Raw genomic sequence first — 25,958 nt, forward strand, 5'->3', positions numbered from 1 at the left:
TCCCGCACCCCCGCGCCGCCGAGTCCCGCCTCCCGGGGCAGTTCACCGCAGGGCTGCGCTCGCCACTGTTGTTGTTTCCTCCCTCACTTTCGTCCCGTACTCTCGGCCATCTTGTCGGTGCTGCCGTGACGCCTGGCGGGGCGGATCCGGATCCGGATCAGCGGGGACGTCCCGACTCGGTGCCCACCCACCCGGCTACCGGACGGGGGGGGCCGGGGGGTCTGCAGCTCCACCGGGCTGTTATCACCCAGTCACCAAACAACACTCACCCTCTGTTTACATTGTTATTACATGTCAACTAAGCAATAAAATCATCCTGCGGGAAATTCAACTTCTTCTTTTTATTTATTTTTGCAACAATAAAAGTTCATCCACTTTTTTGTTTTAAAAAAAAAGAGCAAAAAAATTATAATTTTTCCGCAAATAATGGATCCGTTTTGGGCGCAGCGCAACCGGTCGATCAGTCAAATCGGCCAAAAGCACTTTACGCTACTTCGATAATATAATAACTAACTTCAATATTGGCTCTAATCATTGGCAAAACATCACACTACTGACTTTTTTTTTTACATTAAAAAAAAACCATGCAATCATTATGTTATTGGTTTAAATTGCATTTAAAATGGTCACAATGTTCTGTTGTTGACGATTAGATTTAAAAAGGCCAACATCTTTTACTTTATTGGCTTTATTACATTTAACATTGCCCAAATCGTTTATTTTATTGGCTTTATTACGTTTAAAATGCCAAATATATTTGACCTATTTATCTTTATTACATTTCAAAATGACACAATCTTCTACTGTATTGGCTCTACTACATTTCAAATGGAAATATATTATTACGTTATTCACAGTTATTACATTAATGGTTTCTACAGTGTAGCATAATTGCATTTAAATTAAATTGATCACACCATGCATGACATAGCAAGTGCAAAATACATGGCAGTGTGTTGGAAACAAGTTAATTCGTAGGTGAGACTATTATCCACTGCATTTAATTAACAACATAATAAGAGAAAATGCAAATAAATACATTCTACTGAGACTTTCGGGAATCATTCCAAATAAAATATTGAAGTAGTTTATTCACGAACTTTTCTAAGAAACGGCGATCTTATTTTTCAAAATAAAACGGATTAGTTCCACTTTAGTTGAAGAGACTGGGTGGTGGTCGAGAGATTAACACGTTTTAGTGCAGACTAATGTACGCTCTGAGCGGTTCAAACAATTGCTGGAAAACAAGTACAAGACTTTCCCCCTAAAAAAATCAAAAGGAAAATAAATTCTGCACCAACTTGAACCGGAAAGTGTCCACATAGCCGTCTGTTTACCTCTAAAGTGCCACAGCATTCCTGCTCTTGATGTCTGCACAAAGACTATTGCATTTCAGGCCATTTTTTCTCTCTAAATTTTATGTAAAAACTGTACGGTTAAAAAAGAAATTCTGAAGAATGTTTAAGATGATCTCTGCACATTGCCAAACGTTAACATTTCAAAAATAATCTCATTTCCCTTTTGTATTTGTTAAATTATTCATTTGACTGATTTGTAAAAACTTTTTTTTTTCATTGCAGGTTGTCAAAGTGTGCAGCTTGCCCTCCCTGAAGACAGGCTGAGAGTGTAATCACACAAACCACAGTGATCAAATAGTATTTAGTGTAAGAGTTATGGCAGTTGAAGGCAATACATATAAAAATCCGGTGTAATTATGATCAGGTTCGATCACATTGTAATGATGCGCCCTTGTCGACCTGATGGACGCTTCCCGAGTTCGACCAGATGAGGGCGCCACGTTCACACACTCCCTCGTGTGTTGTTTCCCCGTCGCAGCATGGCGTGCTTCAGCTCGAAATACCCGGGGGAGGATGGCCGGAGCCGTTTTATTGCCGCTGCGGTGCTTGTTGCGCGGAGCAGTGTCCAAAACGCATTTACGCACGATATGACAGATGCAGAGAGCGCAGCGCGGCCTGCCACGGCCTGCGTGTGTGACGCACGCCTGTATTGGAGAAAATCCACATGGGTAACTGACAGAAGAAGGCGCTGGTTTTAGCCGTAAGCTGGATTTGAAAAAGGAATCTGGCCTCTTCCACAGTGATCAGACCGTGTTCTGGACTTTAAAAATCTAATCTCATGATGCCCAGATTTTCCATTCGCCCCACACAGTAACAGGCTCAAATGTGTCCGCTTATGTGAACGGCAATATATATTCATGAGGGAATAACCCCCCCACAGTTGAATTCCTGCATAAAACTGTGCGCACAGGCTCACTTGTGAGCGCGTGTTCAATGGGAAGAAGCACTGCCTCCCTCCTTCATGCGTAAATTATGTAGGACAGGACGGGGATGCTCTACTACCTCCACTCGACAAAACCCGACCGGTGAATGTGAATGTGAAGGTGAGGAGAGAGGAATCACATCAACAAGAGGAGGAAGAAGAAGAGGAGGAAGAAGAGGAGCCACTCTGTTTATCTCTCTCTCTCTCTCCCAGCCAACGTTTGTTCGACAGAGGTAGAGGAGCGCATCACGATTCTCCCGTTCGTGAAGCCAAGGAGAAGAAAAGATGGACATCACGGATCAAGGGGCTCAAATGGAGCCGCTTTTACCCACGGTAAGACCACAGCCACACGCTCTGAGCCCGAGCCGGCTGCCGGTCCTGGGCTGATTTCTGTGCGGGACTCGTTCTCCGCCGCATCCCGACGCGTGGCCGGTGCGTGAGTGTGGCCTGCCTGTCGTGGATGCTGCGCACCATCACCGAAGGAGGGATGAAGATTATCACCGGTTCTCGCGCAGGTCTCACTGGCCTTTGTCCTCTATAGGAGGGCTGCTGCCAAGCTGTTGCTTAACCGTACGTGGATCAGGGGAGATGAGGCAGAGGGAGGCAGGTACCCCCTCTGCCTTCACTCCTGTTATTATCTACTACCTGTTTGGCTATTTAGGCTTATAAGAAATGTCATCTGCTGATGTTACATATGCATCCAGCTTGACCATTGCATCCAGTTCAGCGCAGTGCCACCTGGATGAGCCTGTAGCCATCATGGATGGATGGAACATGTCCACTTAGCTCAGATCTCTGAAGTCCCTCTCAGAAGAGCACCTTTGAAGGCAGGGCCTGCACACTGTAGTCAGGCGGTGCTCATTAACATTCAGGTGAGACAGTTCTCAGTGGCATTGTAAAGCCCCGGAGGAGAGACGGGCTGCATATTTGCTTTTGTGCTCAGCCACGTTTGAAAGTGGATATTTCCCTGGAGGCAAATCAATAGTGGCTGCTATTTGTGGATGTGCTCCGTGAGGATGGAGTTCTGATTTATTTATTTATTTTTATTTTTTTGAGGTGTGGGGATGAAGCGTGGGAGTTGGCGGGATGTCTTTTCTGTTTCGCCCTGCAGTCTAAATGCAGTGTGGTCTCTCCACCATCACTGTAACTCACTGCCTCCCTCCCAGCTCCCTTCATCCCTCCATCCCTCTGCCTACGCAGCAAGCAGCAAGCGTTGTCATGGTTTCACCGGGGATGTGTATGAGTATGTGAGGTGTTAGCATGGTGAGAATCTCAGGGACACTGTGTGGAAAAAAATTGGTCCCACCACTGTCCCATTCCAGCAAGTTACCAGGTTTCCAAGGTCAAACTAGAGAGTATGTCAGATTTACAGCAGGAAGGACCGTGTCTAAATGCATGCAGTGATCAACCCACATGTCAGATGCCTCCCTGTTCTTTGTCTTGCAGGAACAAAGTCCCCAAGAAAGCAAAGATGTGGTGAGTCCCTCTTTCTCCCACTCTTCTTCTTTTTTCTGACCTCGAATAAACAACCTATTGATTGGCCTAGTAATAACGATCGCAACTCAGTTGAATGCACTTGTTAAAAAGTTGTCATGAATGGCACAGCAGAGACATGCAATCAGAAAAATCAATAGCAAACACAGTAAAACAAGAAATGTGAAGGGCAAAGCAAATGCTGACTGCTGGTTCCCTAAAACAAGTTTTTAAAGAGTGCACAGTTAAGTAGGCTTTTAATTCTTTTCATATTTAACAATTTTAATTACACAAAAGTAAACCATTTCATTTTCAGTTTTTTTTATTAAAAAGTAGTCAACAGCAAAGCTACATTATATTTACAGTTAAACGAAAAGTAAAGTGATACAATTACAATCTGATATAAGAAACTATTTAAGATAATAATGTTTTAATATCATGTTGCTACAATATGAACAAGGAAAATCTATTAAGACAGTTCCAAAATATTCACAACATTTCTCCATGGAGCCAAACACAGGCATAAACATCCACTCACACCAAGTTTCCTATTCTTGTTTCTTCAGTGTATTCTGACAGCTTCAGAGCAGGCCCATCCTCAGGGTGTAAAATCACAACTTCTTATGATATAATTATAAGAAGAGATGACACAATATTAATGCAATGCAATTACAGTATGATATTGTTCAGTAAAGTCTGCCATGATGTGATTATGAGGGATTGCTTTCACACTCATAATGTAACATTATGATTATAATATGGTACAATTACTGTACAATGGTTATGACGCACCGTGATTCATTTTCTCGTATCATTCGTGTTGTTGTGAGAAATGCACTGGCAACATCAGAGTGATGGTTTTGATAACTAATTCAAAGATCGCATAGTGTGGCTGCTGCGTTGTCTGCGTGTTCCCCCCCCCCCACACACACCACATTGAATAGCAATCCTTTTCTCTGCACTCCGGTCTCCCTCCCTGCTCTCGTCTGTCTACTTACGTCTTTTATGTATTTGCGTCTGTCGTGCATGAATCGCACTGATGGAAACACAATGGGATCGTCTTTTTCTCCCCCTGGATGTCGGAGCGAAAGGCAGTGATGCAAACAAGACCAGTTTTTTTTTTCTCAAATGGCGACTAAAGATGTTTCCCTCCAGCATGTTGATTTGGTTTTGCAGCCCTGGCGCTGCTGTTTGGTGTTGGTTTTCTCCTCCTTGAACAGCTGACCAGCACATTTAGCAAAACAGAGATAAACAAACATTTATTATTCGTGCAATCGATTTGCACTCTTAGTTTACAAGTTCAAAATAAAAAAAAGAAGAAGAATAGCACCTTAACGACATACACAAGACAGTATTAGAAGTAAGGTTTGACTTGCTTTCAACACTGTTTATATGAGAACAATCGGCTCTATCACTTCTGTGTTACAGTCAAAAGCAGATTAAGTTTATTTTCTCAACATTAGAATGTCCACCTTCAATCAAGAGGAAATTATGGCACAAAAGTTTAATATTTATTCTACGGAATCAATTTTTTAAGCAAATATTTTTGGAGAAATGTGTTTAAAACTGATTCAACTGATATTGTGGGTGTGATATTTGTCTCCTTTTTGTCTAATTTTGACACTCAAAGCATATTACCCAAAGTCATGAGTAGAAATGTGAAGGAATCCAGGTGGTTTCCCACCAGTGAAGTCACAGTTCAAAGGGGTTTCCTGATGTTGTCAATATGATGACATTTATCTGCTAATCTACAGTAATATCACACAGCTGTATGGTTTATGTCTTCAATTAGCAAGCTTGCTCAGCGACTATTTTTAGACGTTGACTGTCACACATGTCAGCGTGTATCTGCCATCCACGGCGGGCTGACATGAATGAATGACGATATGTGACAGGAATTAAGTGGAGTTAAGGCTTTCAGCATGAGGAACAGCTCTGGAGAGTTCGAGTGGAGGCAGAGCAGCGAGGTTTGATGTGTGCGTGTCACCGGCTCTGACAAAATATTGCTTACGCAACAAGTGGGCCGAGAGCCAGGCGGAGGACAAATTGTCTGCCACTGGCCAAACCGCTTGTGAGAACCTCAGGACTTTATGAATATTGTTGCACTTATCATGAAGGAACACAACTGGCCTGAATATCAGCATCTCTAAATCGAATATGTTACCACATCTTCGTCTGTGAAAAGTAAAGATTAATCTGTCTTTTGAGTTTGATTGACAATATTTTTATTGGCTGCCCAGATGGTGAAATTCTGTTGTCCTCGCTGTCAACAGCTTGTGGCTGAAACTGGGTTATTAAACTAAGCTGGAAACATTTACACACACAATAACTTCCAGTAGCTGGTTGAGATCTGCAGTTGGTGATGGTCCCAGAAGCTGCTGCCTCTCATGACCGGTTTGTTTCAGTCCCACTGCCACATTGATGGTAGCGAATGATCGACATGGTCCTTACTGCGGGTTCTCTGCAAGGTGGCCTGGTTAGAGCCGAGTTCAGGCTCAGATTCGAGAAGATCAGCGAGAACAGACGGAGGAAACGTGCTCAGAGCCAGCCGGGCTTGTTCTGTTGAGTGTGGTGTTCTTGGATCAGTGTGAAATCTCTCTCGGCTTTCCAACTGTGCAGGACTGGAAGGCAAGGAAGGCAGGAAGCCTCCCCGCCGCAGTCAGGAGCCGGCTGTGCTCCTTTCCACGGATAATTATAGCCGTGTCAGCGTGGAGAGGAGGGCATGGAGGTAGGTAGAGGAGGAGGCTACAGAGCTGGAGGAGAAGATGTGAGACAGATGGTGCGATGAAGGGAGAGATTTACTCGAAATTCGGCCTCTGGGTGAAGTAGATCAGGGCAGCCCAATCCTCACCTGGACCACGTTTGCTGATGGAAACTTTTAGAAATCTCATGACACAGAGCACAACGGCAGCAGTGTTCTGTTCTGACAGTTGTGAGATGCAGCGCAGCAGAAATATCTGCTTGGTCCTTCGGATCCGTTTCTAGCACACCGTGTCTTGATCGCTTTCGCTGACGATGCATTCGAGGCGGAGATCAGCTCCTTTGCCTCAGGTAGGTTCTACAGACGCTTTAATATGCACGCATTGTGTACAGCGAGGCGGTAACACCAGCACTCTCTTCTCTTACTTGCCCTGCTTGAGGTGACCTGTGATGGGACACGTAGCTGCAACTTGACTCCCTGTGACCCGAGACTCTCTCGTAGGTAACTGAACCACAGAGCTGGAAGGCTCAGCAGAGCAAAACTGTGCACCGCACAGCATCGGTGATGTCAGAGCGCTAATCTCTCGAGGGGGGATTGGCGGATGGACGCTTGTCAGAAACATTTGATGCTACCCTGGATGAGAGCTGTCGGAGGCAGAGGGAGAGACCGAGCTGAGCTGTGCTCCCCTTGTTTCCGTTCCCATGTTGTGTTGGCGAGGCTCGTCGGGGTGAGGTTGCTGCCGTGTTCCAGCATGGGCAGATCGGCTGACGCGAGGAGGAGGAGAGGCTCTGACTGAGAGGCGCTTACAGACACGCTGACTCTCTCTTTCTCCGCTCTTCTCTCTGACTCTTCTACAACAGTCAGACTCCGAGCTCAGACCGGGGCTCGGGCCCTGAGCCTCAGCCTCGTATTGCACAACTGCCGCAAGCACAAGGGGACTTAGCGGGCGTCCTGCCCCGACCTGACAGGCGGCACAACATGCTGTCAGTGGACCTCAATAAAGGATTTGCTTACCAGGTAGGTTGAAGCTTTCAGAGCATCTAAAGGAAAACACTACTGGACGTCTCTGTAATTGTGATGCTAAATGAAGTACTTGAGTTTCTGATGCACGTTTGAGGTTAAATCCTGACCCGACGAGGTGGTACAACCGCAGTGTTTAAAGGAGATGCATGTTTGGCCAAGAGGCAGCAGGAGGCTTGGACCCTGTGCCGCAGAGACGGAGGGATGTGTTGATGTGCGAGTGAATGGTCCAGAGGAGCTTGGCTGACAGATGGGACCATCGTTGCGGGGCGAGAGAGGAGCTTATGGCTGCTGTGCTGACCCCTGTGATCTCTCGGGCACAAGCGGGTGAACAGAGGCTGGGAGCCAGATTTGTTGGATTTTAAACACTTTGTCACATGTATTGATTGATCCCGCTGTTAGCGTGACATGCTTAACGTTTTACTCCCAGCTTTTCTTTTCTTTTTTTAACTGTCACCCTCTCCTGCTGCTGTATTTGTATCACGGCCGTGTGTCCGAAACTAGTGGTGATGTAGAAGTGTAGCACTTTCCTCGCTGTCATACTGCCGATGCTGAGCCCGCTGCCATTGCCACGGTAACCACGGCCATCTGTAGAGATCAACACCATGACAGTAGATGCTCTCAGCCAATCATGGGGCTTGTACCACGGCTCATAATCCATCTCTCATCTGAAGCTAGCCACATGCTATGGAATCACTCAGGCTCCTTACACAGTCCAGAAACACAGATTGAAGGTAAAAGACATTTACTTGAGGACTTTCTGCACACCTGATTGGATGTTTCCCGGCTTTGCAGTTGTCCAGGACGACATTTTAACATACACCTTCTGGCCCAGATTTGAAGGTATCGTAATGTAAACATTAATCATCCCTGCTGCCGTGAAAGCCTCGGGAGAGATCGGAGGAGCGCAGAAAGGAGGTCACATATCTGCTTCCCAGAGCGCGGTGTGATAATGTATACAGGTTCCTGGAAAAGAAGCTGGTGAGAATCAATAGGCCCGGATGTATCTGTGCCAAGACAATTGAATACAAGCTGTACAGACAAATCTGGGGATGAGGCCCGGAGACACCCTCCCTGTTGTTTTGTAACTCGTCCCACCCTCAATCATAACACAACGGGATAGTTAATATGCCCTGCTAGTGTTGCCTTTGCTGATTCTTTTTTCTTTCTTTTTTTTCCTCTTGTGTTTTTGTTCCCATCTGGTCCAATTGTACAAATGTGAAGATGAAAAGTTTAGCTTTCATTTTTTGTTTGTCAAAGACTAATCCTCAGTCCACATGCAGCCGCTGCTGTGTCGCTAAGACTGTAAGCATTAGATTAAAAGCAGTTTTCATCTTTGCATCAGTGTACAGAATAAATACATGCTCGGAGAGACCGAGATATAAAGAAGCCAGAGGATTATTGTCCTGATAACGATACACTCACATATGTTAGCTCGCATGTCAGTTAAGAGGAGATACTTGTTGTTTTAGAGAAGATCTCGTGGACAAGCTCCACATCTCATTGAGAAGTTAAGCGCCTTTCCTTAGGTGGTAATACAGTACTTAATCTTTAACGTCATACGGATGCCAAAGCAGCAGTCAAACACACCAATCCACATTGCTCCGTGCTCCTATCACAAGCCGCATTTTGATAAAGTTTGAGAACTGAAAAGTGTCATATTAAAGAGAATAGTCAGCACTGCAGACTCCATTTACCATCATACAACTGGATATTGTGTTGGTGATCTGTCCAAAGAAGCTAAATCGACTAAAAAGTTAAAACCTTTTAGCCATTTTCATGACATTTTCATGGTCGCACCATTTTTCTTTTGTTAATGTAACTCAAACACCACAGGATTAGCGTTTGACACATATGACTATCAGTTTAAATTCACAGCCTGATATCTGGTCGCAGCCTGCGTCTGTTCACATGTTTGTGATGGAAAAACACCATGTAAGCATTCACATTTTGAAAGTTTGCCATCATTACAACCATAAGTCCAAGTCTGCGAGGTCCAGGTGCAATATTTAACATGAAAGTGCTGCGTAAAGCCTGTACAAACAATATCGTAAAAGAACTGGAGCTCTCCTTTCAATTCAAGATGCATTTTAGAAGAGTGCAATCTCCACACAAGTGAGTTTTTCACTTACGGCTGATCTTTTTCATAACAAAACACATTTCATAAGTGCCCTGTTTTAGTTTTGATCTTGTAACAAGGCCACCATAACAGCCATAATAGAGAAAATTCTGGTTACAATCGTGAATCATCTCTTTTTTTGTGTCAAAATTGGACTGTGGCAGATAATGTGTGCTATATTCTGACTAGTTTCAATTTTACAGCACTACCCGGCTCAGTTATGATTAGTTTGATTTGCCTTTGAGGAATTAAAAAAAGCACATTTAACTCAGCATTATTATAGAATTAGTAAGCAAAATCCAGTTTTCCACTAATTGTCTCTGCAGCAGCTTCAGGCTGTGCATCCATATGATAACATGTATTACAGCTTTACAACGCTGACTGAGCTGTCGCTTTCAGAGATTCAGTTCAGCTGCATTAACCTCCAACCGCTCAGTGACACTAAGGACCGAGTCAGGAGGAAAGTGGAGTGTGTCGTGGAGCTGGAAGAGTAAGATGTGGGCGACTGTGTGTGTTTTTAGAGCAGGATGTCCTCAGAGTTCAAGCAGGTCACTTACACCACTGGCTGAGTCTATTTTTAGACCGTATCACAACAACAAGACACAAATGCAAGATGTTATGGACATGCAATGCATCTTCAGCAGCTCCAGCTAGTCCTGATGGTATTATTCAGACATTCTTTCATTCGTTTTTATGTTAAATTGGGACTCCAACTCAAGTGCATTGTCATTGCAAATGTAAGATCATGTTGGAAAAGTTTGCTGCATTACCTGCTCAGATATCCAAAGAGATTTGTTCATCAGAAGTAATCCAGCCAGTGATTGGGGGGCTGCAGGTTTTCTCAGAGGCGGCTCGTTTCTAGGCCAAGGTGTCCTCAATAACAATGTTGAAACGTCTTTTATTCAAGCCATTTAGCACATAACAGTAAAATCCACCTACTCAACCAGCTGGTTTAAGGATGAGGACGCCTGTTTGTCATCAGTCTGACGTAGATTTAATCATCCTAAGAACCTGAAGGATTGACTGTTGTTGTTGTTGTTTCTGGCTACAGTGATATTTTTCCTTTGCATACGTGCTTTGTGGCAGAGGCTCACTTTGCAAAGCTGTGGTCAGGATTTAGCGACATTTGGAACACACAAACATGATAGCTGCTGCTTTTCTTGGATCTCTTTCAATTAGATTTTCTCAAGCCACACCTAGAGAGTCCCCACGCTCTCCATTCACAGTATAGTGTGACACGCAGTTGTGAATCAAAAAGGTCAACTTCATTCATTGAAACACAACTAGTAACACGAGACGTGGCAACAATAGACACACCTTGCTATTACGCAGTTAAAAATGATTGTCAACATAGAACATGATCAAGAAAGAATATATAAAATGTGGGACGTATAAAGACTTATGAAACAGACTACTAAATTTACATACATTTTATGGCTTGAATACTGTCATCAACTGTCTTTTTTAGGAGTGTAACTTTACATATTTGGCAGTTCTTTTGTGTTAATGAGTGAGAGTGCGGTAGTTCTGTAGAAGCTTTGGGGGACACTTTAATGATCTGCACAAGGCCAAAGACATAATAAATGCTGTATATATGCCAAGGTTACTCTGAATACACGGATGTATTTGATTCTTTGCATGCTGTGCAGCTCCTGTTGTGCAGTCCTTGCCAAACATGGATATATGGATGCTCGTACTAATGCTAGAGACTGAGTCTGGCTGCTGTGCATTGAATCAGAATCAGTTGAGCCTCAATGTCGGCGCTCTCTCCTGAAGGTCACGATGCTCAGCTTCACCCTCACTGCGCTCATGCCTGCACATACATTCACACATAACAACATGTGACATTAGGACATCCTGCTGGTCGTTGGTTTGTGTCCAGGCCTGAAGCCTTTCTGCTCTCTTTCCCCAGCGTGTTGCTCAATCGACCACACTGCTCCTCCCCGTGTCATTACTGTGTACATTAGCACGCCTGTACATGAAGCCTGTACAGTACAGCCTGTGCCTCGTGCTTCAAACAAATGTATAAAAGTGCGTACGCACGGACAGGAATACTCAACCTGTGCTGGAAAGATGAGAAATATCTTCAAGGTGAACCAATGTCGACATGATATACGTTCATGTTGCAGCCGCATGTCACTGTACATCATGCCTGGTTACTTGTCTGCCCCTCCTCCACCGCCGCCTCCTCCTCCTGAATCCCCTGGAGTGTCGGTCACGTGCGCCTCGCTCCCGTTCCTCTGACAGGCCAACCGGGAAACGGCTGACTTAATTCTCTGTGCCGCGCCGGGCCCTCCATCACTGATCCTGTGGTCGGGGACGGGGCTTTATCCCGCCGTAAAGGCTGGCAGATTAATCTCAACCCAGATTGGCGAGCCGGGATGCAGCTCTCCGCGCTGGTGTGGGGTCAGAAACATGAGGCAGAGAAACCGGCGTCTATAAATAGCAGCAGGGACCTGCAGGCAGGAGATTCAGGCTCATCTGTCATACTGAGCAGGGTGAAGCTTTGTTTGGGGCATAGCATCAGTCTGGAGTTCATATACATTGGAAAACAGTCAATCACCCACAAATTCTGCATTTTAATATCCATCTGTTACAATTGTGAGAGAAAGTACATGGATATAACCCACTCATACATCGGGGGAACATGCAAAGTCACAGAGGTCCTAAATACCTGAATCAAATTTTGTTTCCATTTTATGGAGCACCAATAGCTGATTAGTGACGCCATTGTTGATCTTTAGTTCATATTTCACATAAGGATAAATTTAGCTTCAAACCTTTGCGATCTAACTCTGAAGTGGCGACAGATCATCACAGAGTCGGTTGGTTTTTAAAGCAGTGACGTCTGCTTGTTTTCCAAAATGTGACATCTGCTTTCACATTTTAAGAGATATTTCTGAGTCATCTCCGACGCTCTTTGCCAGACTCGGGATATGACTCTCACCTGCTGTCATCTCAGCCTGAGGCAACATGTAATGGTACCATATGTATGGCACTGAAGGTTGGATGTTGAGGTGGATGGGAGCTGCAGACAGCCTCCTTAATGGAGAGTGACTTTGTTGGGCTTTTCCCTGGTAACAGCTTTAAACCAGAGACTGTTCTCATTGAAATATTATGTCAGGATTGCTTTGAAAAGCTTTATTAAATTGCTAAAATAAGTTGTTTTTTTTCCAACATCCATAGCTCAGGGTCACCAGTAGGCAACAAGGCAAACCGTGCAGTCATCATTATGATGATAAGTCAGTGATGATTGCCGCAAAGAAATACCGCAGCCTCTCTGTGTGATCTGAGATCAGCTATAACAGCTATATACAGTGAAGACAAAGACTTGGGGACACAGTTCCTCTAGATTGTTAAGACTGTTTTATTGTTGTTTTTGTCAAAATTCCATGTGTCTCGCCTTAAAACTTCATGTCCAACCAAGCCAAATTTGAAAGATTAAAACACTTTCAAGTCCATAAACTTATAAGTGAATTGGCTCACACGCAGTAAGCGAGAGAGATTCACATACTGGGAGTTTATGGTGCAAGAAGCTGAAACATAAATCTTTCTCCTCTCTGAACAATATTAGTGACTGGTCTAAAGTGTCTCACGTTGTTAATATTTTGAAGGAATTGAAAGAATAAGGCTGACTGACATTATGGCTTTCTGAGCATCACAGGTTTGGTCTGGACTCCCCCATCAAAGTGATCGTCATTGCTCATAGAACAAAACAACAAAACTGAACATCCTGCATTCCACCTCGTGAGATATGACGACACTGTCTTTTGCTTTCAGGCAGAACCTCATAAAAAGGTTCCTCCTCGCCTGGTGCAGTGGCTACTGCAGTACGACTGCGGAGGACCTATAAAGCAGATACCTCAGAGACACGGTGTGATAGATGGAGACGATTCCACACCCTGTTTTCTAAAACTCTTCTCTTGCTGCTGTCAGGTCGTACTCGAGCTGAACCTTTAGAGTTGCTTACTCGTGCTGTTCAGACGAGCTCTCCCAGGTCGTGGGCAGGGGAGACGCAGCGTGTTATTCAGACTGAGGGAGTTTCCCCCGGGGGGGCGGTGGGCCGGCCGGCGGTGTCAGCTTGGAGTCATCGTTCCTCCGGCGGGCCCGTCACAGTCACTCACATCTCCGCTGTCGCCACCGTGGCAAGAAACACCAGAAAGTTAAGAGATGAGCTTGTGTGATAGAGGCCTTCAGAAGCTTCAGTGGGAGTGACTCTGAACACGGAGGCATGGGCAACGACTAAATTACCACAATGAAAAAAATGTCAGAACATGTCAGATTACCATTAACCATCTGCCAGGGGAAACCGAGGCAAATCTGTTTACAGGGACCTGATGATGAATCCTCATCTGGGCCTGTGTGTGACTGGACGCAAGGGGAGGGGCTCTGTTTATGTCCGTATGTACAGTAAAGCCCAGTCTGCCAGCTCTCAGCATCTGTGCACGCTCTCCATCGATGTGCTGGCTTCTCTCTCACATGGTCGTCCATGTGTGTGTGTGCGTGCTTTTGCTTAATCTGGCAGGATGAGAGATTGATGAGTAAGTTTCTCTTGTCACACTATGTGCCTCATCCTATTTAATGTTGTCCACACAAAACTGTGGCCCTAATTATGTTTTGTTAAAAGGTCTTAGTTCCAGGAAAGAGGTTGGAGGAGCTCTTTGGGTCCTGCTGAGTTGCTGACCAGGCCGCATGCTGATGAATAATGATGCTTTGGCTGTTGTTTTTCCTTTCTGGTCACGTTGAACACAACGGCTGGATATGGAGTTAAATACACACAGTGCTGGGAGGAGTGTGGATGTTAGTGAAAGTGCCCCAGTGCAACAAAGTAAAAAAAATGTTGTATAACAAGTCGTGCATGAATTAAATATTTATATTAACGTATTGGTTTGGACACTGATTAAAAAAAAACCTGTGTATTGTTAATAGTAGGCCACGTATCGGTCATGTCATTTATTCTGATTCAACCACATCTGAAGTTTAAATATGCTAAAGACCCTCCACACAGTTTGAATCACCGTGTCAGAAGGTGGTTGAGGTTGTAGCTCACCCTGAACCTGACCTGTTGCTTTGTTTTTGTCTTTTTCAATCTCATAAAGTGCAGTGACGTATATATTTAACCGTTACTTGAATGAAAGGAGAAAAAAGCGATTAATCAAGACATCTAGATTCTTCCTTTTGAATAATCTATATCTATAGTAGTCACTGTGCAGTGATTATAAGTACTGTTGATGAGTACTGATGATACTGCATCAGGTAAAGGTAAAGGTGTTTATTTTTCCACTTTATAAATCGACGTGGAAGAATGCATAAAAATGTGTTTGTCACCAATATTTTGCATTATCATATGACAGTATTATGTGTGACTTATGTGGGTGAAACCACCGGGCAAAAATCATTTCTGATGCTAATGAGCGCAGTGACCTCTGCAGCGGGAGCCGTGCACAGAGAGACGACCTGCAGCAAACTCACAGAGGACGTCTGGAGAACTCACGAGGTCCACAATGAACATGAGATGACACACACACACACACACACACACACACACACACACACACACACACACACACACACACACACACACACACACACACACACACACACACACACACACACACACACACACACACACACACACACACACACACACAGATGGCGGGGGGACAGCGAGTCTAAGGCAGAGAAAGGCAGAAGGTGATGGAGGAGGCGTCGCCATGACAACTTTTTGTTCTGGTGTTCGGGGCCCGGAGGTGTTGACTCCCTGGGTAGTGGAGGTTTTGTATCTGATAAGAACCGCAGCAGGAAGTCTCTTTCTGTTCAGGGACGCTCTAACTGTCTGTTCCACTGCTCTATTACTGAAGTGACCGTGAGTTGATACCTGCGGCACCACGTTTAAGCTAAATACTACAGAGCTGTATGATGGAGTTTTCAGAGTTACAGACTTTATATTGAATGGATGAATTTGGATGAACTAGACCCTCTATGGCATAAATCCTCCTGACACAGTGACTCCACTCGACCTCTGAATGTGTCCGGTGATCCTTTAAATGCTGGAAGTTGTTTGGTCATTTACTTGACTGTATTGACATCTGATGACTTTCAAGCGGGCCAAATCCTCAGACCTCACTACTTTGGTTTCATGTTCTCTGCCTCTATGTGTTCAGTACAGTATATTTTTGCTTCGCTTTAGTGTTCTCCGTCTCTGTTTGTTGCCAGATGTGCCTTGTTTGTCTGTGCCTTTTCCACAAAATTTTAGTTTTCCCTGGTGTATCCAAGCCTTGTTGTGTGTTCCTTAAGCCATCCCTAAACCAATGTTGTTTTGTGGCAAAGTGCCTCATCCTGCTGAAATAGGCCAGGAGGGAATACAGGTGTATAAGTGGTCTGTAACAGTGTCAAAACCCAAGACAAGGGACCCCAACAGAGCATTGTCCAAAGCATCACATTACCCCTACTGGTGTAACCCAATCCCATGATGCACCCTGACTAATCAGGTCAGACCGCCTTCCCCCACTGATCCATGGTCGAGTTTCGATGCTCATGTACCCATTGTTGGTGTTATCATTGGTGGACAGGGGTCAGCGTAGGATGTTTTTCCTATCAGAACCAACACTGACTGATGCGGCTTAAAACACAGTCTGTCAGCAACTCAACTCTTTACCTTTTTTCCACAAGAGTCCAGTTTTGATAGATGTTGACCGCTGCTGATCAGACACACCTCACAGTTTCGGAGATGCTCTCATCGTGTCATATAGGCATGTACATTTGGTTAGATGTTGAATTTGCTCAATCTTTACATCAATTATGGGGACAAAATGTTCAACTCTTGCCCAATACATTCCACTCATCACTTACCATGTGAGTGGTCAGAATGTTACGGCTGATACGTGTATTTATAGCCGAGAACGGCCAGACCAAACACTGCACTGCATCCATTATCACCTTGCTGCTTCTTCCCAGTTTACACACTGAGCGTGCTCATTTTTCACCAGAACCCCGTATTGTGCGAGGTGTGGGTGACGGAGCATTTAAATGATTTAAGGCTTACGCACGATGAAGCATTTGTGTTAAAACCGTGACTCAGAAGCGGCGTAATCTGGCACTTAGCAGATGAGCGTGCTTTTTTAAAATGCTGCCGTTTGTTGCTATGGTGACAGTCGGTGGAAGTTATCCTCATAATGTGTATTTATTTAGAGACACATCTTTCCACACGCCGAATGAGAGGGGAGACGAAGCGACGCTGTGTTGTTATACAACTGCTTCTAGTGCTCAAGGGGCGGGGGTGTGAGGGTGGGGGGGGGCAGCCAAGCTCTTGAGATTGGCAGGTGCCATTTGGGGGCCATCAGAGATCACCATTGGGAAATGTACTGTTGATTCAAGCATGGCTAATGTTCAGGATTGTTTATCTACAAACAATTTTATGGAAAAATGCAAGTCTTCAAAAAGTTGGAACACAAAAATCTCAAAAAAACTAAAAAACCCTACAAAATGTTGACCTGTCTGCTTGTGTCTTTCGCAGAGGACTGATGAGGAGGCGGTGGTGGACCGTGGGGGCACTCGCTCCATGCTCAACACCAACTTTGAGAAGGAAGAACTAGAAGGTAACAACTGGCGCCGAGGGCTCCATCCATCCATCCATCCATCCATCCATCCATCCATCCATCCATCCATCCATCCATCCATCCATCCATCCATCCATCCATCCATCCATCCATCCATCCATCCATCCATCCATCCATCCATCCATCCATCCATCCATCTATCCATCACCAAAGAAGTATTCGGGCCTCGCATACCAAATTCAGCGACGGCAGACCTCAGAGCTGCCAGACAACTTATCTGCCCACCTGTCCAAATCACGACAAAAGGATGTTAGGTTTGGTTGTGAGTCGCACAGCATCAAAGACTGAGCACGCTTTTCTCTATGCAGCTGCTTCCGCCAGCATTTCAGACGTCATGAAAGGGACAGAGATGACTATTTCTGCACCCAAATAAACAAAGAAATCAGCTTGAAAGACACACTGTTATTAAGGGGCTTTCTTTTATTCTTTCCAAAACAGACTACATCATTTTTAAAGCTGCACCAGTTTTAATATAGAACAACAGTTTGTAGGATCCAGTGACCATGCAGGCTAATGCTCATGCCAGATCAGGATTACTGAGGGTCTCTTTTCCCTCAAAACACGAGTTTGTTAAAACAGTGATTGTCAGGACATTCGCTTCAGCTAACCGGAAACTGCCAGCATAGTAGATTCCATGCACAACAATGTACAGAGGACACCACGACACAAGACAAAATGAATGGACAAATGGGAAAAGTTAAATGAATAATGACATGGTAAAGATCAGATATCTGGATCTTGTATTGCTCAGGTGATAGAAAGTGTTGGCAGACAATCAAAGTGCATTATAACCCCAAGAAGAATTTGTTCTCTCCATCTGTCTCCGCTCGCTCCGGTTTCCGAGCAACGAGTGCCGCAATAGATGTGACTCTTTGATTGTGACACTTTGCACCGAGGTGCCACTTTCATCTGGAGGACCGCCGTCCCTAGATGATGGTTCCCATAATGACTACCTCTCTGTCTGCCGCCGTGGCAACGCCGTGGCTGCACGGCAACATCAGCCTCCTGGCTGTCTGAGAGTGCAACGAAAGCCTGTAATCACTGTAATAAAGCTGCTTCTATAGCACGGAGAGTAAAGAGAAAACAGTGTTTTGTTTGATTCAGTCAATTTTGATTAACATGCATATAGACAAGGCATTAAAGAGCTAGATGTTTCAATTCAAATATTTCACCAATATTTTGCCTTCTGCGCATGATTGCTTTCCAGAGATTTTGTCAGTCAGAACCACTGTTGTTCAGGGTGAATTGATGCTTCACTATTGAATCTATTCAGTCAGTTTGATCTCTGAAATACTAAGACAGTATTCAGAATTTTGAGTTTTGACTATTTGACATTCTGATTTAATGCTTTTTTTAATGTTAACTCATATGATCTTTGATTATGACATAGTCGTGTTTTCTTGGCGTGAGCTCGCTGTTTTGTCTATTGAGTTTTTGGTTGGGTTTCGTTTAGAAAATATGGCAATGTATGGTCAATATCTTGAGATGGGTGTATGAATTGTGGAGATTACTTGCACCCCTATATCAATTCTTTCAATTGTAGAGTTCCCCTATTTTACTTGTTGACTTTCTTGACTACACATTTGTTGGTGCTTGCTTGGCTTCCTTCATTAAAACTGTATCTGATTGGGGTGTTTGAATCTGAGGTCCACCCTTTTCCAGATGTTGGAAGATCTTTGAAGGTCAGCTTTGTCTTAGCACCCTGAAATATCTTTCTATCTTCCTTTGAAGGCTTCTGGCCCAGTTAACTAAATCTATGTCAGTTAAACAGCAGCCACAGTTGTACTGCTCCGGCAAAAAGAAGGGACGGAACGTGCCCTCACCCCCGGCCAATCGGAAGCAGCGGCGAACTAAAGCAGCACATACATGACTTCACACTCAAAGACTTGCGGATGTGGAACAGCAGAGCCCAGCACGTCACAGAGCGCTGCGTGAATTCAGGCCGAGTCTGACTGGAAGCCGCCGAGACATGGCAGCCGAAGAAAGGAACGACGACAACCTATGACATCAGCAGTAGATCAAGCCCTGGGGAGGAAGAGAGCTATTTTTAAAAGTCCTACACTTTTTCTGCTTTGACTCATGAACTTTCAGCCCTTCTGCTCTCCTTTGCGTTTTCCTTTGCTGCCTTCCTGATTCTGCCCTCTGCAAGGTGCTTTATATCCGGACCTTTGCTGGAGCCGGTCCCCCTCCTCCCCTCTGCTACACACATACATTATTTACTGAACTCTAACAGCGATTTGCTCTGGGTGGATGCACCTACATGCACTGACCAAACACTACAAATAGATTTTGGCATTTAGTAGATTTTCTTATGAGCCCCCCCTTTAGCCTCGATACTAGATTCCTCCTGGTGAAACTGACACGGTGATGCCACCAGTGATTCATTCTATGTTTCTTCATTGCTTCAATCTGATTAGTACGCTATGATTACATTCGTCACGTATTTGAGTAAGTAAAAAGAGTTGAACGTGATCGCTGGGGAATGGTTCCTCTGTGTCTGGCAAAATAAAGAAATTCGTCTCTGTAACTTTTCCAGCTCAATAAATGACAGATTTTTCCTTTACAAGTATAGATCGTGCGTTTTAACTTGATTGTTTTTTGATTTATGATCAAGTTCTGTGTTTTTTAGAAGATATGTCTGTTAAAATAATGTAAATTCCAGAAAATTGCAATCAGAACCAGAAATAGCAGTTTAAATGTTGCTTGAAAGGCATGTTATGCTTCTTTAGAGAATATTAAACCCTTATACGTTTGTAGTTTAAAGCTAGAATTAGAGTAAGTTATCACAGTATGTCACTATTTATTATGCAGTGAGTGGTGATGGTGAGCCATATTTAAATCTCGTGGTGGCATTGAATCAGTCTCAATATGTGACAGGCTTTTTTTTTTAAATAGGTCCGTGTGTGGTCCCATCGCCTGCGCAGTTTGTGAGCTAAAAACACTCCTGTGGTCTTGATATGGTAGACATGCAATCAGACATAATGAAGCAAAACAGCAACAGCCACCATTAAAACCAGATGCATGGCTACAATCCAGTATATGCAATCTATCCAAGGCAGAGGAGTCCAACTATGCCCGCAAACTAAATCATAGTAAAGAAATGGACTGCTGTTTTGATAGTTTTTTATATGTGGCTTTCAGTGAAAGAAAGTTTGGACAGCAGTGCTTTAGAGATTATTTTTGTTATCTGGCTAAATCCAACATTAATCACTCTTCCAATGCCACAAATCTGGTACTTCAATTAACTTTGGGTTTTCCTATGAAGCTCCAACTGAAGTCAGATGTGTACAGATAAAAACACATCTTGTCATGTGATGCATGATAAATATACCTGTAATTTCATGATAAGGGACTGAAATGCTGTAAATTCCCATGGTAATTATAGAAAGGGATATATTTTTCAAAGAACAAGTGATGAAAACCATTAAAAGTAAACTTGTCTCAGTGAATATCTTAATGACTATTTGGAGATATGTGTACATGCATGAATTACAGGCCTTGATTAATACGTTTATCGCTTTCATTCGTGAAAGTCCAGTCATCGAAGTTGCAGAAACATGTACGAGCTGGTTATCGTGTGAAAAACATCAATAAAGCACTGTTTATGCCAATCACACCCATGTTGAAATCCCGAGACCTGGAATCTGGTTCCATTTCGTATACCAGACTAAAGAGGAGCAGCCTTTTTGCTACGTAAAACTGCTCGGATTTCTGCAGTTTGTTGCAACATGAAGGCAGTGTTAAGCTGTTCTTGAGGCTACAGTGCTTCATCACACCATCTTGTGGTACAAAATAGTATTACAAGACATCGTACTACTAATACGTAATACTACAGATGCAATATAACCAACTTATTTCATCCCACATTGTGTCTCCCAAGTGTATGGATCTGTAGGGTGCTCTGCCGGCCTCAGTGGCCTCTCAAATGTTGCAGTAGGCATATAAAGAAGAACAGGGTGTCCGTAGTTTTGAGTGCGAAGCTGGAGGGAGGGCGGGGAGGAAGCAGTGGTCGAGCGGGGGAAGTCGGCTCGGATTATCTTCACGCTGACCCTGTGGCTCCACTCTCACACACACACACATCAGAAAAAGGCCTCAGTGCTCACATCGCACGCTGTCCTTTGAGAAGCTGCCTCAATGTAAAACGAAAATAGCTGATTATAAAGGCTGAAGTCCTTCCAGAATCGATTACAGCATCCCATAAGAGGAGAGTTTTTTTTTTTTTTTCAGGCACAGCGAGGCCTGGAGGAAGCAGTTTGTTAAGTGATACTCTTCTCGTTCTTCACAGACTCACATCATGGCTTTTATTGCCATTTATTGTCTGAATTGCTCTTTTTTCAAGCATTTTTGGGCAAATTGTCCACAAACTAGTAGCATGGAAATGATTGTATTACTCCATGTACCTTGAATTGTTTATTATGAGACTTATTAGAGGAAACAGTATGGTATGTAAACCTCTTTTAAGAGATTTCTTTTGTAATTTATGTAGAAAATAACACCATTAACCTTGCAACTGAATAAAGGGAGATTAACTTTGAGGAGTCACCCCTTGAAGAATTGTATTGCTTAAGTGCTATTTGATGCCATGCTATGTCATATTAAAGTGTGCTGTGAAGAACATAAAGTGTGTTTTGCAGTTCAGTTTAGTTTCACTCAATTTGATTGAATATAAAACATGCAGTCATTGACATTGTGACAAATCTGACGTGACCCCTCAGGCCACCGCACCCTCTACATCGGAGTACATGTTCCCCTGGGCAGGAGGTCGCACCGGCGCCACCGTCACCACGGTCACAGACACCGGAAAAGGTCCAAGGAGAGGGACTCCTCGGCTGACGATGGACGAGAATCCCCTTCGCACAGTAGGTGTTCACGGATGCTCTCAAAAGACGCCTATCTGACAACACAGTCAGAATCGCCCATTTTCAATACTCTGTCTTTTCCATTTGTTCTTTCCGTAACTCCTCGTTCCACAACTTCTTTTTTTCTGCAGCAGACACGCCAGCTCAGAGAGTGCAGTTTCTGCTGGGGACAGAGGACGGCGATGAGGAGCACATCCCCCACGCCCTGTTCACCGAGCTGGATGAAATCTGCCTCAGGGAGGGCGAGGATGCAGAGTGGAAGGAGACGGCCAGGTACGGCGCTGCAGACATCCAGCTGTCATCTTTCCCTCTGATGCACCTGAGACCTTGGTTTTGTTTCTCTCTGACTGTGCAAAATGATTCCCACACAAACCTCAACTCAAGCAGCTGCTCCAACGTTCTGCGCGTCTTTTCGTCCCATCAGGTGGCTGAAGTTCGAGGAGGATGTCGAAGACGGCGGCGAGCGATGGAGTAAACCCTACGTCGCCACTCTGTCTCTACACAGTCTTTTTGAGCTCCGCAGCTGTATCATGAACGGCACAGTGATGCTGGACATGAGGGCCAACTCACTGGAGGAGATAGCAGGTGAAAACCAACAAGTACAAATGAGTCTCTGTGTTTGTTATTGGCCAGAAAAGCCACGAGGAGTTCCCCAAGGTTCTGTTCTAGGAGCCTCTCATGTTCTAATTCTACGTATTCTGTGGAAAGATAGGAGCATATATTAGTAAATAAAAGTACAAACATAAAATAATTCTTCACATTTATAGACGATTTTAATTGAGAGCACTGTTTAAAAAATGGAATGTTCCCGCTCTAAAATGCACCATATATTTGTTATGTGTACATATTTATTTGATAATTTAGGGGACTAGTTTATAGGTGTAAAGTTCTAACTTTCCCCTAAATCTGCGTTACGTCTGTAGATTTAAATTATGATTTACTGCACTATTTCAAAGTCCAATGGTGCATTTTGCTATTTTTTCAGCGGATAATCCCAGCGTAAACATTTTAATAAGATCGTAGGAGAACTTTGGGTGTGAAGTCAAAGAAACCGCTGCCCGGCATTGTCTCTCTTGTGCAGCCTTTAAAAGGCGTTCTGTGGAGTTTAGGATGCCGCCATGTCAACAGGTTCAGTGTGAAACAATGCAGAGCGCTGCGTGGCCTTGTTTAGTAGGGATAAAGGAACTGTGTTTCAGTTTTTTAAGGTCAGCGGAAAAAAACAAACATGTTTTATCTGATTGTGACGAAAACTGTGCTGCCGCAGAGATATGTTGAACTCAACCTGGTTTGTCACGATTAAATCAGCAGCTTTTATTGGAGTAATCAGCTTAGCGATGCTGGCTGCCATGCAGCACCACACGTGACACACGTTTGCATCCACAGACATGGTTCTGGATCAGCACGAGGTGTCCGGCCCCGTGGGCCAGGACGCGCGCAGGAGGATCCGCGAGGCCCTGCTCAAACAGCACCACCACCAAAACCACAAGAAGCTGGCCAACCGCATCCCCATTGTACGCTCCTTCGCTGATATTGGCAAGAAGCAGTCGGAGCCTCACTCCATGGACAAGAATGGTGAGCACAGCATGCGCACTTGCCTGCACACACCTGTCAGGGGTCTGGACGACAGTGTTTCCCATCCTCGCTCCTCTTCGTCCTGATTATATATGTTGTGTGTACAAAATCCACCATGTTTCTATGCATAATGTTGTAATCCTTTGCATGATTTGTGACCGTTTTATTACTGTGTGGAAATCTCATTTTCTCCTCTTGTTTGTGTTTCTCCTTGTTGTGTTTGTCCTTGTCCGCTGTTTTGTGCATGTGTGTGTGTTTGTGTGTGTGTGTGTGTGCCATTTACTTACCCAGTAAATGAATTCTGCAATTCAATTGTAAAACCTTCCAAGTGTGTGCATGAAAAGACTTCTTTTGAGAATGCTTCAACCAGAAAGGGATTTTCCTACCGGGCGTATCAGCAGTGTGTATGTTGCGTGTCCTGTCTGTCCGCCCCTCCATCGCCCCAGAGCTCCTCCAGGAGCAGACGCCACATGACCACCGACCTGCCCCGTGGCGAGACCAAGACTAAACGTCTTAGTGTCCTTCAGGCACTCGCACAAGGCTACTATCCCATCTCACAGGAAGATACAGAGCAGGAAGTCTGCACAGGCAACCAGAGCGCCTACTAGATGCCAAAGTCTAGAGATAGCCGTAGTCATAGTATGTAAAAAGAACACATTAAAGAGGAGAGTATTATCATGAGAGGCCAGAAGTGGGTTATATATAGTCAATGGGGATGGGAAACCTTTGCAATCTTAAAGCTGGCTGTTGCAATGTTCTTCTGGCTGTTCTATTTTTGAGACTTTAAAGTGGAGCGAAGGAAATACTTTTAAGTATGCAAAAGCTTGAAAGTCTTTAAAGCTTTCAGTTCATTTTAACATCTGGGAATAAACTTGGGCACTGCAGAATTATTCATGCAATATGGCCATAAAGGACGTTCAGTGGACCCGTTTTTATTTACGATGATGGTGATGATGATGATGATACTCTCCACTTTTTTGTTTTTGTCCTAATTGTGACTAGAAAGCCAAATAGACACATTGGAAATAACGGACTAATTACTAATAGTGACAGCAACTCACTAAATATCCATCTTGTAAGTAACTCAATAACACAAACATCAGTGTTTTGCAGTATTTACTCACTACTGGTTTACCTGCCAGACGTTTTGGATCCAGCACAAAGACTGTAAATAACATAAGTCTGCATCTGTGTCTTTAAATGCTTTAATAGAGATAACTGCAAGGTTTACTTCACACGTTGTAAAGGTGCAATCTTTAATTTGAGTGAAACAAAGTGAATGCAGCTCCTTATTGAGCACCATGTGAGTCGAACCAGACACTGAAGTGAAAGTTAAAGATTGAACCTTGTTTTCTAAACACAACAATTCACGATTACCACTGCAATGCTGTGCATCCATTATTGCTATTTAAATCTATTACACCTCTACACTCGGTGCACTCTGAAAAAGGATGCAATATTGAGCCTTTTGCTATAGAGCTGAACATTATTTTATTCACCAAAAAGGCCCGGTGCTGTATCACATTTTTCAGAGAAAGTAACTGTACCCTGCAGTCGGTCACTGGAAGCCTTTGTCTCTGTGTGGGAAAGAGGCAGCGTAACGAGCTGTGAAAACTCATGTTGGTTCCCTGCTCTGCCTGACAGGCCAAACGGTCTCACCTCAGTCTCAGCCAGCCAACACCGAGGGCAAACAGGACGTCAGCCGAGAAAACAGCGCCGTGGACTTCAGCAAGGTGAGCGCCTGGACCCCCTGCTGGTCCCGCTGTTTATCCACAGCCACTGATAGCCACACACATAACCAGCGCTGTATATTTAACCAAGCTTGTGTTACGTGAGAAGTGGTCGCCACACGCCTCCTACCCTGGGAAACTGGTGAGAATTTACCAGGAGCAGCGTCTGTTTTCAGGACTGTGTTTTCAGGACTGTGTTTACAGTCGTCTCCAGGCATGATTGTTGATTTGTTTTGAGACGACAGGCCGTAAAAACCTTGCGTAACGTACCTTTTGGGAAGAGATGGCACGTTGCTTTACTTTGTTTTGGTTTGACAGATTGACCTCCACTTCATGAAGAAGATCCCTCCTGGTGCGGAGGCTTCTAATGTCCTGGTTGGGGAACTCGAATTCCTGGAACGTCCCGTGGTGGCGTTCGTGCGCCTGGCTCCCGCCGTGTTGCTCAACGGCCTTGCCGAAGTTCCCATCACCACCAGGTGCGTGTGCCACGTTTCTCACTGTCGATTCTTTGTATGGTCCAGAGAAATGTGCAGATAATACCCTGAAAAGGACCTGGTTTCTACCAAGAGTCATTCTCTGTGTTGT

The 25,958-nt window shown here is 44.3% G+C and overlaps 1 protein-coding gene across 6 annotated transcripts in view; it reads left to right on the forward strand.

The window, feature by feature from the left end:
- Nucleotides 1–1,873: 1,873 nt before the first annotated feature.
- The window catches only part of LOC308127892 (sodium-driven chloride bicarbonate exchanger-like), a 37,988-nt gene continuing 13,903 nt past the window's right edge, over nucleotides 1,874–25,958 (forward strand). Inside the window, exons 1-10 of one of the 6 annotated variants that reach the window (XM_080493288.1) lie at nucleotides 2,273–2,401; nucleotides 2,494–2,613; nucleotides 3,727–3,756; nucleotides 17,110–17,191; nucleotides 21,928–22,071; nucleotides 22,203–22,344; nucleotides 22,496–22,656; nucleotides 23,455–23,643; nucleotides 25,288–25,376; nucleotides 25,692–25,849. In XM_080493288.1, coding sequence (XP_080349414.1) covers nucleotides 2,566–2,613; nucleotides 3,727–3,756; nucleotides 17,110–17,191; nucleotides 21,928–22,071; nucleotides 22,203–22,344; nucleotides 22,496–22,656; nucleotides 23,455–23,643; nucleotides 25,288–25,376; nucleotides 25,692–25,849 — 1,043 coding nt within the window. In that variant the 5' untranslated portion in view covers nucleotides 2,273–2,401; nucleotides 2,494–2,565. Of the gene's footprint in view, nucleotides 2,614–3,726; nucleotides 3,757–6,535; nucleotides 7,472–17,109; nucleotides 17,192–21,927; nucleotides 22,072–22,202; nucleotides 22,345–22,495; nucleotides 22,657–23,454; nucleotides 23,644–25,287; nucleotides 25,377–25,691; nucleotides 25,850–25,958 lie in introns of those variants that run through there. The other 5 variants (XM_080493291.1, XM_080493290.1, XM_080493287.1 and 2 more) reach the window with 5 other exon arrangements.

This window comes from Lipophrys pholis (genome assembly GCF_963383615.2).
Source record: "Lipophrys pholis genome assembly, chromosome: 23".
Classification (NCBI taxonomy): Eukaryota; Metazoa; Chordata; class Actinopteri; order Blenniiformes; family Blenniidae; genus Lipophrys; species Lipophrys pholis.